Genomic DNA, 17,720 nt, shown 5'->3' with positions numbered 1-17,720 from the left:
CATACAACTTTAAATTTCCTGCCCTATGCAAATTGACCTGAGCGCAAGATCACTAGCGAGTTTTCACTAGGCAGAAATGAACGCTAGCGCATCTTTGCTTTGAAATACTCGCATTACCAAAGTACCGCTAGAGAAAATTCGCCAGCGTTCAATGCCCAGGACGAAACTCTGCATGTTAGTGAATTGCCATTGTCTGAGCCCGTTTTTTGCCTGGCGAAGTGTTGCGCTGGGTGTGAAGTGGACGCTGGCGAATTTTCGCTGGTTAGTAAATCTGCCCCTTCAATGGAAAGCACTGCACTGATCTTCATATAGTTGCTAGCCTCTGGTACCAGGAAAGATAGCACGAATGTCCCTTTATGCTTAGCACATTTACTCAAAGCCTCATCATAAAAAAACTGCTTAGCAAAATAAGTATTTATTTTTTCTATAGTGTTTGAAACATTAAGTGGTTTATTAATGAGCTCCATCAACCTAATAACCAAGAACGCAATGACCCTGTATATATCCCATATAGTTCACTATTACTGGAATCTGATTTGAAACCCAGGGAAGTCATTAACTGACATAACCCAAAACATTTTCCTCATGCTGTGACCACTACTGGGGCAAACGGTTTTAGTTTAAGGGAGGTCACTACTAAAACACTATGGGCATATAAATTAAGGTTTGAATTGTAAATTTGAATTCTAATTTTTAGTAGAATTTTTGGTCAAAACTCACAAATTCCAGTTTGGAATAAACCAAATTTGACTTCACATTCGAGATTTATTATATCTCGACCCTTGAATCTAATAGGTCGCCACCTAAAACCTGCCGAGTTCATGTAGAAGCCAATGGCAGCGGTCCGTTGACCCATTTGAAGATGTTACTAGCCTTCCTGATATTCAAGTTTTTTAACTCAATTCGAACTGCGTTTATATTCGATTAGAGTTTTCGGGTTGGTAATATTCCTTCAAATTTTAGATGTTCGTTTTTTTCCTTAAATAAGATACCATTCGAGTTTTGAGGTCATTTGAGTTCATTCGAGGTTAAAAAAAACTCGACCTTTGATAAATCTGCCCCGAAATATCTCAAAAGCAGTACGATAAAAATGATACAAATTTGTGAAACAGATTTATAAAAGAACTGAAGATTGGGGGTAATTTTTTGAACTCAGTAACAATTTTACATTAAGGGGGATCTGGACCCAAAGCAAAAGAATGGATGTTGATTAAGGTTGATGATCTTTGTGTTGACGCAAGCGGGAAGTATTTTACCTTTTTTTCTTGTAAAGGAGAATCAAACCACCTAAAGTAATTAATCTTGGTGGTTTAGTTTTCAGCTTTAGACTACTAATACCAAACCCAGAGTCAGAAACTGAAGGATTCTGCATGGGTGGTTAACCTGAGGGTTATTGACACTCTTGACTAAGCCTGGTACTACAAGTCTAATATCTTAAAAGCCGCTAAAAAATAGAAAAAAAACTGTAAGATGCTCAATCAAGTTTATATTATTTTTTTAGATCCCCTTTAAAGATAAATAGGTTGCATACTTCTTGCTGTCTTGTCTCCTCCATCAGGGTCATAACCACCCCACACTATTCTGGTTGGTTCATTTAGATTTTGATTTAAGACTTTATGTCAACCACCTTCCAGTGGTCATTCAAGTGCAATATCTAGATCTAAAAAGTACTTTGAAAAACAGTTGGTAACCCAGAAATAAACAACAATGCCAATACTTTAGTATCTTTAATGAAGTTGCCATTTAAACATTCTTTTTTGCAGTAAGGACGCCCCAGTAACATCTGCCCAAGACACCATGGTTGCCAATCTAGAATTATTGCTTCTAAATTATCCTCCATCTTGTTCTGTCCCCTTCTTCCGAATTGGTTGTGGCAATAGGGAAATCCAAAATAAATGACAGGAATGGAAACAGTGGGGGTGATAGATATTTCAGATACCTGACATTTTTGGATATATAAAATACACATTGATTCATGGTACACAAAAATTACTCATTCCGACAAAATAATCACACCACGAGTGGTATTGTCATTGGAAATATAACTTTGTTTTGAACCCTGCACAAAAAATAACCTCTGTCCAACTATATGGTTCTCTATAGAAATATATCCTACTGAAATCTGTACTCCTGTTTCATAATTGCCCCTTCTTTAGATTAAAGGGAGACCCTGAAATTTCCTGAAGGAAAAGGAAATAAAAAACATTGGGTAGAAACTACGTATTGAAGGGAATTTACATCATAATTTAATTCAAGACAAATGCTATTTGTCCAAACCTAATAGCATTGAAAGAATCTGAGATGTGGTCTTGGTGAGGTTGACTTGTCTTTCAGGGGTTGAGCTCACCGCCCCACCATATTATCTGTGCTTCTCTTTTACCTTAATGTCCACTTTGTGCATCACCTTATTTAATAAAAGAAATGGCTTCCACAAATCCAATAAACTAAGAGGAATGATGGGCCTTTAGTGGTTTACAGAAGGCCGTTGGCCTTTGGTCACCCATTGTTAAAATGGCAGAATGTTAAAAACAACTCTACAAATATGGCTTCCAAATGAAAGGGTGGATTGATGTGCAAGTTTTCTATTGGCCACTAGATCAAACCACCCATTATATATATATATATATATATATATATATATATATATTTAATGATGAATGAAGCAGAGGAAGACCTCAATGTGTAGGGCATTGTTTCCAGTATGCTCAATATATTACATATTAACAACATCCACCCCAGACAGGCCAGTAAACATTTAAGTTATGAGTGTGAAAAGTAAAACATGGAGATAGTAACAAACATATTAAGAACAACAGTCATTGAAACAACCATAGATACAACATTGACCCTTTCAGTGGCCCGTCTACCAGTGAAAGAGTTCACAAATACTCTTGTAACCCAACTTATGTACATATATATATAATTATATATAGTTATGTTATAACATTAAATTCTATGGGGAAGCACCAGGTTGACTGAGATTGAATGGGCAGAAATGTTCAAAAGCAAGTTGCATATGAAAGAGCGCACTTTAAATAAAACATTGGCTTGGTATATTGGTTAATGTTCCTCATAACTTCCTCTTATAATACTTTCATTTATTCTTTAGACTAATTCTATCTTTGGACTGGCTCCTTGTTGATTTATCTCCAAACTGTCAGTAGCTTGGTCTACTGGCTCTTGGTAATTGGTTATTAAACTGGGTTAAAGTTGCTCTTGGACACAGGAGGTCTTGTCGGTAAGCATTACTGCCACTTTAATGCTACACAGGAGGCAACAAATAAACCATTTTTTCTCATTGGCGCAATGAGAAGACCACTAAACAGAAATATACAATAAATAAATAAAAGTCACCAGGTCGGTGTCTTTCTTTTATAACCGTTTAATAGTTAGATTTGTTATTTTCCTATGTAGAAAATGACTGGAAGAGTTTTTATTGAGGTATGTGATCCGTAGCATGGAAATATGTGGGATGAAAGGGCACTTATAGCAAACTTATGGTTTGTTGTGAATATATACATACAACAGACTACATGCAGATGGAACTGGCTAAGTTGGATTATTTAGAACAGCTCCTTTGAATGGGAGTAGATACATCAATACAGTCTGCTCAATCTTTATATATTGTTTATGAATGAACAAGAGTATGTTGTCGTCATTGATTTTAGCCTCTACAATAAAAGTTTATATACAGAAGGAACAGGCTTAAAGAAAGCATCTGGATCCACAGTCACACTTTCAAAAATGAAGGGTGTTCTGAGGGCATCAGATGCATCATTAAGCCGCCATTATCCCTGCGTCTGCGTCTGAGCACAAATGTGTGTACATTTTTATGACTGAAATGACTAAAATTACAAATTATTGGCAATGCAAGAGTCACAATGCAACAAAACAATTTATGTCAAGCCTGGTACATATGGAGTATGACATAATACATTGATTGATTGGTTTATATCATCATCTTTTCCATATGGCTGATGTTGTAAATTTTTACTGGGTGGCCTATGCTTGCCAAGTTGAGATAAGCCCCTGAATTTGAATTTGTTGGATTGAATTTTTCTGATTAAAATGCTCAGTAAGTGTTTTATTGTCATCTTTCTGCATTCAGACCCCTTAAGAATGTTGGCAACTAGACCTGGTTGGAAACTAGAACCAGAAGGCTTCACTCCTGACCCGCTACTCAGAATGGAGCACTGTGATTGGATCCTGTTTAATGGGAATACTTCATGGTTGGACAAGGAGATACAGAAAGCTTTTAATGTAAAATATTTTATAATTAACACTTTTTCTTCTAACTTTCTTTTAAAATTAAGACCCTGCTTATTAAATATACTCAGTTAGGTTCACTGACCACTCTTGACAGGAAGAAGGATTGTTCCAGGGGATGGATGGGCAATGTTCCTTTAATTTTTAATCTTACTGCCGTACCCTAAAATGGGCATTTCCATGGTGTCCTACATAAGATGGATAACCCACACTCCTTTTGAACTTATCAAGAACTGCCTAAATATTTGCAAAAAAAAAAACAAGTTTAATTCTAGTGCCCCCTGTATAGACAGGATCCAAAGAAAATCTTGGGGAAAAAAACCCAAAAACTTCTATCCTACCTGTTTTATTTACCCTAGCAACCAAAACGGCAAATCTATTTAAATTATATCTTTCGCCTCCCTCTCAACATTCCAAAGTAAAAAATAAAACTTTATACACATTTCAAAAGAAAAGAAACCAAAGAACAGATCTTAAATTCTTGATTATTATTTGTTTGTTAGATTAGTGCGTTCACTGAAGATATGTAGATTTTAAGCAAGCAATTTTTTTTTATAGTTTTAAAAGTTTTTAGTAATAACTTTTTTACAAGTTCGTTTAAGAAGCATGATGCTTTCATGCTTTCTATGCGTTCACTGTCTCTCTCTTTTTCTCTCTCTCTCTCTCTGACGCACTCTGTTCTTTTTCATTGACTCCATCTTGCATTGACTTAGTAAGAGAGAGAGTTCTCCTTGTGAATCAGATTTTCCTAAAGTTGGTTTGAATTTGTTCTGCAGGTGCATTTTTGTATCACATGTCATCACTCTTTGCCTTTGATTTGTCTTCAAAATAAAGGGTCGGAGCTTAAATGAAATATTCCTTCTTATCATCAGATCCACCTTGTCCGCCCTCTGCATTGATGATGGCTGTATCAGCATCAGGAGCATCATCTGATCCCTTGGCCTCATGAGTAAGATAGGTACCTGAGAAAGGACAGATAGACAACACTGTGGCTTCACCATTATCATCCTCATCATTCAATGCTAGATGCAGTAGGATACAAATTATTACCTTCTCGTAGAGAGGAAAGGTAAGGTAAGGTAAGAGTACCAAAAATCTCAAAGTCAACTGGCGGAGTGCTACATAAGCAATTACTGTTGTATCCATGCTCAGTAAATTATACACATATGCAGTAATCTGGGCTAGACATACTGCAATTTCCCAGCTGCCCCAAGTCATGTGACTTGTGCTTTGATAAACTTCAATCACTCTTTACTGCTGTACTGCAAGTTAGAGTGATATCACCCCCCTCCCTTTTCCCTCCCAGCAGCCAAACAAAAGAACAATGGGAAGGTAACCAGATAACAGCTCCCTAACACAAGATAACAGCTGCCTGGTAGATCTAAGAACAACACTCAATAGTAAAAACCCATGTCCCACTGACACTCCTTCAGTTACATTAAGAAGGAAAAACAGCAGCCTGCCAGAAAGCATTTCTCTCCTAAAGAGCAGGCACAAGTCACATGACCAGGGGCAGCTGGGAAATTGACAAAATATCTAGCCCCATGTCAGATTTCAAAACTGAATATAAAAACATCTGTTTGCTCTTTTGAGAAATGGATTTCAGTGCAGAATTCTGCTGGAGTAACACTAATAACTGATGCGTTTTGAAAAAAACATATTTTCAGATGACAGGATCCCTTTAAGGATGGATTAAGACTCAATAGGCCCCTAGGCAGGTTTGTTATATGCTGCCCAGTTGATCTATTGTTTCTCATACAGAGAAGTCTTTTGCTAACAAAGGTCACTTCCTTGGTGCATTACATGGTAGTAGTGGTAAAAAGAAGAACTGCATGTATTTTGGGCTAGATGGTAATTCATTATATTAATGGGGGCCCATCATGTGGCCCTTCAGTTATTGCTAAAGTTAGAGATCAACAACAATACAAGGGCCATAGGTCAGAATATGTTTTGCTTCTGGTCTCCCTACTAAAGATGGTCTTGTTTTTTTGCTGCTGTCATTAAGTTTCCCAGCACTCTGGGCCCATTTAAAGCAGATGATGTGCTAGGCTGGAACCTAAGGAAGTTAATGCAAAATCTGGGGCTGATTATTGTCTTAATTTTCAATTTTCCATATCCAGGTGTTACCAAAAAGAAGGTTAATCCATGATATTACCTACCTGTCCTGTTTTTTTTTTATTCTTTATGAATGTATTCACTATATTTGTTCATTCATGGAGCTGCCTTTAACCTGTTATTGATTTTTGTAGACGAGTCTTCTACACAAGTGATGGGTTGATAAATGGACAACATAATGTACAGTGAACATCCAGCAAATTCTATACTTCTACTAAGTGTCTTATAAAAGGAACATGTAGCCTTCACTTCTCTGGGCTTAGCTTTGAACATTTATACAGCTCTGCAATATCTGGTTAGAGAAGGTTGCCTTGGATTCCCTCTCTGGGTGGAGGGGGTAAAAGCTCTCTATATATAAATGTTTCAGGCCTTAGTAGATCTTTGCTTACTTGTGGTTAGTGATGGGCGAATTTATTCGCCAGGCGCGAATTCGCGTCGAATTTGCGCGATTCGCTGCCAGCAAATAAATTTGCGAACATTCGCGGCAAAAATTTGCCGGCATCAAAAATTCGCCGGCGTCAACATTTTTTTTTCGAAAAAACGGACGCCGGCGTCAAAAACGAGACGAATTTTTCAGTGAAACGGCGCAAATTCGCCCATCATTACTTGTGGTCCCTTCTCCTCCACTCTCTCTACTTCTACTACTTTCTACTGCTACTTTTTGGAAACCATACAATATGTGAGTGATTGGGCATTTGTTGTACCACCCAAAATACATCTCTATATGTATTTAACAAGCTATATTCTGCATAGACATAAGATGATTTATTCTTGTATTATATTCTTGCATATTTTATTAATAGCTCCTCTAGTGACTTTTTCCTATATGGAATTCAAATCAAAAGTGTCCCTAGGTTTTTATTTGTAGCTTGGGGTATCGTTTTAGACTTCAGTGATTGCACAATAAATATATACTGGCCATTCAAATCAGCAACTAAGACCAGAGTAGATAAAGTGATCTGAAGTAAAAGTACAGTAAAGTGCAGTAACTCTGTGTTTAAATATAATCCACATGATTGTTTTATTACCTGATCTCTGCAAATAATTAGTTATGGACAAAAATGTGTCACCCACAGGGCACTGAGACCTCGGCATGACATGGGTATAATTTTCAAGGTGTCAGAATTGGTGTAATGGCTGTACTTTAGTGTATACAGAAGATAATAATACATTTTATGTGCCTGTCATCTTCTTGTTGCCACTAACCTATGTCATCATCGTCCACAAATCTAAACTGTCATTCTTAATCTTCGTCCTATTTAACAAATGTGTTTTTGTTGAAACAGTGAGTTGTTTGCAGCTGCGCTCCTCAAAGAAATCACCTTTTCATTTGCTGTTATCACAAGCCTGATTGCCCTGATGAAGGTTCACATTCCTCCTTTATAATTATTAAAAGATGATGTTTTTCAAACTGAAAGGTACCTAAACATTTTATTTTTTTCCTAGCTATTACTATGCAAACATTTTTATACAGAAACAGCTATTTTAATGTTTCAGTGAGGAATATACTGCTGGTAAAATGAGCTTTACAGGCTTCCTTTGTGTAACGATAGATCTGATTAACTGATAATACTATGGCTTGGTGTTTACTTCCTTCCTTTAACATAAACACTTTTATCAAGCTGTGTGGCAGATAGGACACAAGCAGCAATAGTCGTGTCAAGATTAATGATAGTCTATCTCTGAAGCCCAAATAGTCTGTTGTTGCTTCCACCCAATCCAATCATTTTCTCGAGGTGTGAAAGACAGAATTATGAATTCATAGAAGGCCAAGAATGCACCGATGCCCAAGAACTGCATTAAGTTGCATTGCAGGGAGGATCTTACCTTTATGTCTGATCAAGTAGCGTCCAAGGACAATGAGCAAGCAGAAGAGGAGAAAGGCGATCACGGCTACAACTCCTCCGATGACAGCATGATCTATGCTGGATGTGGAGGGGATTGGGCTTGGGTCTGATGGGAGGCATTAAATATCATATTAATAAAAAGAAGAAGGGATAATGTTTAAAGAAGAAACATGAGAAAGAGAAACAAAATGAGAAGCAATTTTAGAAGAAGGGAAGAACAGAGGGGAAGAAAAACAGAAGATATGGACAAGAGAAGGATAAGAGACAATGCCGCAAACATAAACAGTTCGAAAGATAAAGAGACATCAGAGGTTATATAGAAATACATACTAAGAAAGTTGATCAGTTATAAAATGTAGGAAATGTAGAAATCAGAAGAAGGGAAGAACAGAGGGGAAGCAAAACAGAAGATATGGACGAGAGAAGGGGAAGAGACAATGCCGTAAACATAAACAGTTCGAAAGATAAAGAGACATCAGAGGTTATATAGAAATAAATAAGAAATTTGATTAATTATAAAATATAGGAAATGCAGAAAACAGAAGGTTTATTAAGATGAAAAAGGACATTATCAAAGAGGAAAGAGGAAGCGATGGTGGGAAACATACAGTACAATGGTTAGAAGAAGACAGTAGTAGAATAGGCAAAGAAATGGTTTCAGGTTCCAGATGGACAGAATATCAGATATGAAGGGGGGGGGGACAAACAAACAAGAAAAATAAAGGAGGAAGGGGTAAAATAAGGAGAAGACAGGCATATTGAAAAGAGACTTCCATAGCAAACACATTGTAATTACTCTAATGAGAGACTTTCAAGTAACTTGGTACATGTCAGATACTGTGTAGGATCAGTTGGTCTAGGGGTGAGTTTCCAGGTATCACCAGTTCATCTGTCTGGGTTTAAAGGAAGAGTAACACCAACAACTGATAATTCTTTCTGTTCATTTTTACATTTTAGCTGCCTGTCTAGCAACTGCAGAAGTTCTATTTTGTACTGTAAAGAAAGGTTTCCATACATCTGATCAAAAAATCTGCAATTACAATTGTAAAATACATTTTGATAAATAGTCCCCTCACATTTTAAAAGGGAATGTTTTAAAATGTGAATAAAATACTTTATTTGTTGGTTTTACTGTTCCTTTACAGGAGAACTAATCAATAGCAATGCATATTTTGCCACCACCTCTACTGAGGAGTCTCCCCTTTTCCCTTCTGATCTGTACCAAAGCGACTCTGGAAAACACCCTGTTTCCCTTTAAAAAATGAGCTGAGCAGCAGGTTCCATTAGTGCCATGTTGGACATGATCAATGAATGATATGCACTCTCCTACTCAGTGATCAGTTCCAAAGAGTGGAAATGAGGCAGTCAAATATGGCAGCTTCTCAATATACAGATGAAGCCACTTGGATTTGTGAGTTAAATGCGTCATGACTCAGAGTTAATTGAAGAAACTGTGTTATCTAAAGTTATCTTAACTCATTTAATGCATTTAACCTTTTCATTAACATACCAAAGCACCATTGTTCACAATGGTGAATGCTTTAATTAGATGGGATGTTGTGACACAGTTTTCTGTGTTAAATGAGATAAATGGGATATCTGTGTTTAGTTATTCTGTGTCAAACAGACAAACCAAAGTGGCTGCATCTGTATGGAGAGTAACTTTGATGCTGCTCAGAAGAAAACATGGGGAATGTGTAGGGAGGCTGGTGGGTCCAATTGCATTGAGGTGCAGTTCGACTTCAAGAAAGAAAATAGCCAATGGGATTCTGAAATGTTGATTCTCAATAAACAATAATACTGTCAACATGCACATGGACATGGATCCTAATTACGGTAACATATAATGAGTTAGTGTAGCTGCCATTACAATATATGTGGTGAGTAAAACTGGGGTGGGAACTGGATATTAGGATGTTCTTATGATGAGTAGGATTACATGAGTAGTGTATAATGTTAGAAAGAGGGAATGATAGGCATTAAATATATGTTTATAATGAGAACTAAACTTCCTGCTATAAAAAATCGATACCTCCTTACCTTACATAGGCCGCACTCTCTGCTTGCCCCCAACCTAGTGTCACCTCCTGCAATTGCCCCTAATTCTTTATTTAACTCTCCTTGCAAAGTCAGCACAGAGGTGCTCACGGTCGCCACTTTCACCTCTTCGGTTTTCTTCGTGAACTGAGCGGCGTATCTGCGCATACTGGTTTGTGCCAACTGGGCATGCGCCGAAAGTGATGGAAATTGCCAAAGGGAAGGAAGAAGACCCAAAGAAGAACGAAGAGCCAGAAGATGGTGCCCGTGAGCTCCGCTGCACTTAAAGGGGAAGGAAACCCCTCCCGTTTGTTGCCCACCCTCCCTTCTCCCCCCTGGCCTACCTGTCCCGCTGGGCAAATGCCCCTAACTTGTTACTTACCCTTCTGCGCAGGTCCAGTCAAGGGAGTTCACAGACGGCATCTTCTTCCACGCGATCTTCTTCCTGCTTTGAACGGCGCATGCGCAGTAGGATCATTTCGCCGGTACGATCTACTGCGCATGTGCATGACTTTTGGCGCATGCGCAGTAGATCCGTACCGGCTAAATGATCCTACTGCGCATGCGCCAAAACGCCGTTCACAGCAGGAAGAAGATCGCGTGGAAGAAGATGCCGTCTGTGAACTCCCTGGACTGGACCTGCGCAGAAGGGTAAGTAACAAGTTAGGGGCATTTGCATAGCGGGACGGGTAGGCCAGGGGGGAGGAGGGAGGGTGGGCAACAAACGGGTGGGGGGGTGGGGGGTTTGCGCCGACTAGGTTTCCTTCCCCTTTAAAGAATTAGGGGCAATTATAGGTGGTAGCAACTAGGCTGGGGATGGGGACATGGGGGCTATGTAGGGTAGTGGGTAGAGATTTTTAATAGTGGGGGGGATTGTTACCCCTTTAAGACCCTTGATATATTCCTCTACATATTTTCATTAGATTGGAAGTTTCCCCTTCATATTTGATTTTGGAATGATATAAATGGACCAAAAAGAAGTGTAGTGAAGACTAACAGAAAGTTTACAGTTTGTAAACGACAGAACTGATAAATGCTTGGCTGGGGGAAAACATGACAGCACTTGGGAAAACGTTCAGTAAATTGTGCTTTTTGATCAAATTATGAAAAGCGACTTCGAAACTGCTAACAACTGCTCCCCATGGAGCACGCATTGCAGCTCCGTTTTCCTGTTACAGCACTAACATAAAGTGAATGGCGTTACCTGGCTACCTCTGACATTCACTCAAGTGTTCTCCAGTAAATGTATTGAAGTGCTATTTGTTTCAGTATTGCTTCCTGCTCCTTCTGCGCCTTAAATGAATACTACTGTCAGTTATTACTTTATTTTCTCTTAAGGGTCGTTGACGTATAATTACTTAGTTAAAAAAACCGATGTTTTTATGTTTCCTTCTTAATCCCTTCTTTAAAATGCTATTGAAATAACAGCACTTTATAAAACCATATTAATGTTTACAAGTCTATCTAATAAATGTCACCTGGGTTAGGGTGATGGAAAGTAGGAGGAAAAAATATATTGTTTTTCTGCTCAAAGAAATCATTCAAGAGCACCAACCTAACTGCCCAGACCAGGTGGGTGGGACTGGAAAGGGAGTTTGAACAATAGGAGTTTGCCTATTGTCTAGGGATGCACCGAATCTACTATTTGGGATCGACCGGATCCCCGAATCCTTGGTGAAAGATTTGGCCGAATACTGAACCAAATCCAAATCCTAATATACAAATTAGGGCAGGAAAGGAAAGAGTGGAAAAAATTCGTCTTTTGTGCTGAAAGGTCATGTGATTAACCTACTCACCCCTAATTTACATATGCAAATTAGGATTCAGATTCGGTTCTGCCAAATCCTGTTGAAAAAGCCGAATCCTGGTCGAACAGAATCCTGGATTCGGTGTATCCCTACTATTGTCCTTGTATGCTATCTGACCAAGGGATGTGATTAATGATACCAGTCTGAAGTAATGGATCATTTTGGGGTACATTGGGGTAAAGTTTGCCACAAGTCTAGTAACCCATAGCAACTAATCCGCAGGTTTGACAGCTGTTTTAAAAGACATATCTTACTGGCTGCTATGGCTTCCTAGATGTGGACAAGCTTTTGACTTTTTCATTCCATGTAGACTCATTTGCACATTTTCAGTACCCATTTATCTAAGCCCTTGAGGTGCTGTTATGCAAAGCATTTTTTATTCTAAACATCTGAAAAAATATGTTATTGAATGTTCTGAGGAAAAATACAATGGGGCCAAATGTAAGGACATACAGGAGCGAGAACAAGCCAAGAAAGGTAGAGATGAAGCATTATTTATCTTCTTGGTGTTGAATGAATATCTCAAATCCTGATCCTTACTACAGGTTGTAGCACCTAGTCTATGAGGCCATCAACAGCAAAATATTTCCACTTTCTTCTTTCATTCCTTCTCATTCTCTCCTTTCCATTTCTTCTCTCCTCCTTTTCAATACTTTGACCCATTTTTGTTGTTTCATCTCCTTTTCTTAGTTTCTATTTTCATCTCTCATGTTCTCATGTATTTTTAACCTCATTTCTTCATCTACCGTTATTACCTTTTCTCTTTTTGTTAGCCTCCTCCTCCTCCTCCTTACTTGAACACAGTTCTCCTCTATTCTTGATTCTATCTATGCCTTATTTAGGTCCTTTTTTGTCCTTCTCCTTCTAACCCTTCTTTCTCCTGCATTCAAACCACATATTCTTTCTTCCATGCCCACAAAGATCCCTTAAAATGGACTACTGCAACTCGTGGTCCAATATCATTGTGACAGGAGTCCACTATAGATAGTGAGCAAGAGAGAGAGGATAGCAGTCATAGATTCAGGCAGGAAGGGGAAGGAAAACAGCTATATGACCTGTAGAACCCACATTAAAAACTACACCCCTTGGTTTCTTTGTGGGAGAACATGACCCTAAGGAGATATCTGAGCCATATAGTTGAACACTTTCATCTAATGAGGAGTGATGAATAACATTCAGAAGTCAATATCCAGTCGGATTCTAAAGGGCAGTATTAATATAGAAGACGGTTACAGTGTAACCAACTTCTATCAGTGTAAGAATGTATAAAATAAATCTGAAAGGAACCCACTAATTTAGCAGTTCTTGGTAGGAACACGGGGACGAAAGTAAAACATTTGACAGATTCTGATAATAAAAACTACTCATCTGCTGTCCTGCAGTGTGTGTCATTATCCACCAATCTATATGATGGAAGTTCTGTTACATCTTACCAATTTTGGTCTATTGCTGCCATTCTTCTCTATTCTGTCAGGTTCTTTAAAACTCATCACTAGGGGTCCAGAAATGGTTGACAGCCGAGCTAGGCTCCATAATGGGATGTTATCACTGTGAGATTTCTGCTAAATGCCTTTTTTAAAATAACAGTCTATTTTTTTTGCCATTCTGAGGGAACTTGACAATTTAGTAAATAATCTGCGCCCTGGTAGTTTTGTTAAGTTAGAGAAAAAAAATCCATATATATATATATTTATGTATTACATACAATATATTTGTATTTGTTATGGTTTCTTTTGAAGGTAACAATGTGTGTATGGGTTACTTATCTTGTATGTGATCCGATTTCTATCAAATCAGGAAAATGTAGGTTCTTAGGTGAGGCTTTATCTTTGAGTGCATGGGACTGCATTATACTAAGAATTAACATGCTTAGCTTTCAAATCAACATGCACTTTTTGTTCAAAGCCAAGAGGAACTCAAGAAGGGAAGGGAAGGATACCTGTATGCGATACCGGGCCATCTGTGGATGGGTTATGAGGTCAGGACAGTTCACACCACGCACAGCGAGCAGGAATATGGACAGGTGACAATGGATGAAAGCGTTAGGGAGGGAAAAATGAGACATGGTAAAATGACAGGCAATGGGTTAAGCAATAGCTAGTGCTTAGTCGCTTAGGGGGTTATTTACTAAACTCCGAATGCAAAAATCACAAAAAAATTGTGATTTTTTTTTTAAATAAAATAGGACGTTTAAAAAAATCACAAATTTTTCATAATTTATTAAACCCAGAGGATGGAAAAGTGAGAATCAGAAAATCAGGTATCTCAGACCTGTCGAGGTTGCATATAAGTCAATAAGAGAAGTCCCAATTATTTTTTAGATTATTTTTTCAGGCATAAATTGGTGTTTTCCAGTGAAAAATCAAAAACAAAAAAATACTGCGAAAATCGGATGAAAAATCTGAAAAAGGTGAAAATCTGATTTTTTTCCCACAAAGCAAATATTTGGGAAAATGTAATAATAAATAAGCGTAAAAAACCAGAGCGGATTTGATAGGAGTTTGTAGCAGAAAATATTGAGATAAATTCGGACTTTGATAAATGACCCCCTTAGAATTTGACAACAGTAATACCACGGCCTGGAGCAGCATTAAGTCTAAACACCCTTAATGATTGGATTATTACATTTTTTATATAGTTTTTTACAGTTATAAACGGACAGTGCAACTGGCAAAGTGGTCAGCTTTGCAATGAAAAAGGCTTGCGTCCAAAGTCTCATGCCATTTTGCCAAGTCTTGAGGTAAACACACCCAATATATAAATATCATCTTTATAATAAGTATGACATTTATTGGTATACACATGTAAAGGAAAACTATACCCCCAAAATGAATACTTACGTAACAGCTTATATCAGTGGCATATTAAAGAATATTGCCAAACTGGAATATAAATTTAGGTAAATATTGCCCTTTTACATCTTGAGCCACCATTTTGTGATGGTCTGTGTGCTGCCTCAGAGATCACCTGACCAGAAATACTGCAGCTCTAACTGTAACAGGAAGTGGAAGCAACAGACAGAAACTTGGATTCTTAATTAGCTCACGTATCCTAACATGTATGATTTTATTGTTAGTGTACCATGAGTCATAGGATCCCAGGGGCCCTTAGTTTTTAAATGGCAATTTTCTATTTAGGATTACCCAATAGTACAGTACATATTAGAGAAGCATCGAATCCAGGATTCAGTTCAGGATTCAGCTAGGATTCGCCATTTTTCAGCAGGATTCGGGTGAATCCTTCTGCCCCGGCCGAACCAAATCCAAACCCTAATTTGCATATGCGAATTTGGAATGGGGAGGGAAATCTCGTGACTTTTTGTCACAAAACAAGGAAGTAAACAATGTACTGAAGTAAAAATTGCACTGAACCGAATCTGAATCCTAATTTGCATATGCAAATTAGGATTCAGATTCAGTTCAGTATTCGGCCGAATTTCTCGCAAAGGATTCGGGGGTTCGGCCAAATCCAAAAAAGTGGATTCGGTGCATCCCTAGTACATATCGATAAAAAAGTATATTATGAAAATGGTTTATTTACATGAAGCAGGGCGCTATGAGTTGTTTTTTGCAATATATGTATGTATTGTTCAGGGGTATAGTTTACCTTTAAAAACAACAATTAAAAAATAGAATCAAAACAAGTAAAAATTCATGTTTTATCATTTTTCAAAATTCCCAGAATATATCAGATGGAAAATAAAAATGATTTCATTTTTTCTAACTTAAAGGAACAGTTCAGTGAAAAAATAAAAACTGGGTAAATAGATAGGCTGTGCAAAATAAAAAAATTGTTTCTAATATAGTTAGTTAGCCAAAAATGTAATGTATAAAGGCTGGAGTGACTGGATGTGTAACATAATAGCCAGAACACTACTTCCTGCTTTTCAGCTCTCTAACTCTGAGTTAGTCAGTGACTATAAGGGGGGCCACATGGGACATAACTGTTCAGTGAGTTTGCAATTGATCCTCAGCATTCAGCTCAGATTCAAAAGCAAAAGTTGACCCATGTGACTCCCTCAAGTCACTGATTGGTTATTGCTGGTAACCAATCAGTGGGAACCAAGAGAACTGAAAAGCAGGAAGTAGTGTTCTGGCTATTATGTTACACATCCAGTCGCTCCAGCCTTTATACATTACATTTTTGACTAACTAACTATATTAGAAACATTTTTATTTTGCACAGCCTATCTATTTACCCAGTTTTTATTTTTATACCGAACAATTCCTTTAACCATCTATAATATTCAGCATGCTATCATGCATTGCTATATCATTGCTGTATCATTTTTCAAAACTCCCAAAAATTTGTTAGATGGAAGTTAAATTTTTTTTAATTTTTTATAACTTAACCACCAATAAAATTAAAAATTGTTAACATGCATTCCTTAGACGTAGCCTATCTAAAGGTTTTGCAGTAGATCTAATTCTTGCCATGGAATATATGAATCTGCCCTTGCGATCCCGCCTTGTAAGATATCTCAAGATGGACACACTCTTGCTTAACACTTTTGAGGTTGCTATGGAGATGGAGATGGCAAATGAGTTTTAGTTCTTTGTTCTAGACCTTGGTAAAAGCTTCAGACACTGCACACCGATTATATAAAACATGGCTCATTTCACTTTGTATTTGAATTTATCAGAGGCTGTTTTTTGATGTGCACTTGGTTGACAAACAGAGAGGATGCCTCGGAAAATTTGTGCTGACAAATACAACAAGCAGCAAAAGGGATCAACAATGCATAACCCTTCAACTACCAGAAGCCGAGCCTGACAAATAGGATGTTGAAAAACATAATTAAAAAGCTTGTGCTTCAAATTCACAGTGTTCAGCTCTATAAGAAACGTCTATTTTGCCATGATTTTGACTTGCACGACAAACAAGAAAGATGGCTGCCCTTATGTACTTAGCCGGGGTGGTTGCTATGGTGATAAAGCCTTGGCCATTTGTGTAATTTTATCTGTATAGCTAAAACAGGACAAAGCATTTGAGATATAACTATGGTTTCATCATCCGTTTCATCATCCATTAGGATACGGATTAAAATTTTTATATGTTGAAAGGAACTTTCTAAATCCCTTTCATATGAAAATTGAAGTCAGCGGCACTATATCCATAAAAGTGTTCCTTGCTTAATTATGCCTCGTGCAGGAGAAGTCAAATATTAGGCACATTCTTCTCTATGTACTGGCTATGAAGAAACAAGGGCATTGAACCCATCTTGCCAATCCGTCTTGTCTTGGTCATAATCTTTAGTGATATCAGATCATGCCAAGTTAATTCGTTTACACGCTTAGGGGCCGATTCACTAACTTCGAGTGAAGGATTCGAAGGTAAAAAACTTCGAATTTCGAAGTTATTTTTTGGGCTACTTCGACCATCGAATGGGCTACTTCGACCTTCGACTACGACTTCGAATCGAAGGATTCGTAGTAAAAATCGTTCGACTATTCGACCATTCGATAGTCGAAGTACTGTCTCATGAAAAAAAACTTCGACCCCCTAGTTCGACATCTAAAAGCTACCGAAGTCAACGTTAGCCTAACTTTTTTTGATCGAAGGATAATCCTTCGATCGAACGATTAAATCCTTAGAATCGAACGATTCTAAGGATTTAATCGTTCGATCAAAGGAATTATCCTTCGAT

At 37.7% G+C, this 17,720-nt stretch overlaps 1 protein-coding gene across 2 annotated transcripts in view; it reads right to left on the bottom strand.

The window, feature by feature from the left end:
* Window positions 1–1,714: 1,714 nt before the first annotated feature.
* cadm3.S (cell adhesion molecule 3 S homeolog) overlaps window positions 1,715–17,720 on the bottom strand; it is a 224,960-nt gene continuing 208,954 nt past the window's right edge. Inside the window, exons 8-10 of one of the 2 annotated variants that reach the window (XM_041574425.1) lie at window positions 14,013–14,033; window positions 8,209–8,334; window positions 1,715–5,228 (exon numbers count right to left, since the gene is read on the bottom strand). In XM_041574425.1, the coding sequence (XP_041430359.1) occupies window positions 5,110–5,228; window positions 8,209–8,334; window positions 14,013–14,033 (266 nt within the window). In that variant the 3' untranslated portion in view covers window positions 1,715–5,109. The remainder of the gene's footprint in view (window positions 5,229–8,208; window positions 8,335–14,012; window positions 14,034–17,720) is intronic. The other variant, XM_041574426.1, reaches the window with a different exon arrangement.

Source organism: Xenopus laevis, chromosome 8S, assembly GCF_017654675.1.
Source record: "Xenopus laevis strain J_2021 chromosome 8S, Xenopus_laevis_v10.1, whole genome shotgun sequence".
Classification (NCBI taxonomy): Eukaryota; Metazoa; Chordata; class Amphibia; order Anura; family Pipidae; genus Xenopus; species Xenopus laevis.
The sequence above is the reverse complement of the archived record's forward strand: the minus strand, read 5'-3'. Positions and strand labels throughout refer to the sequence as shown.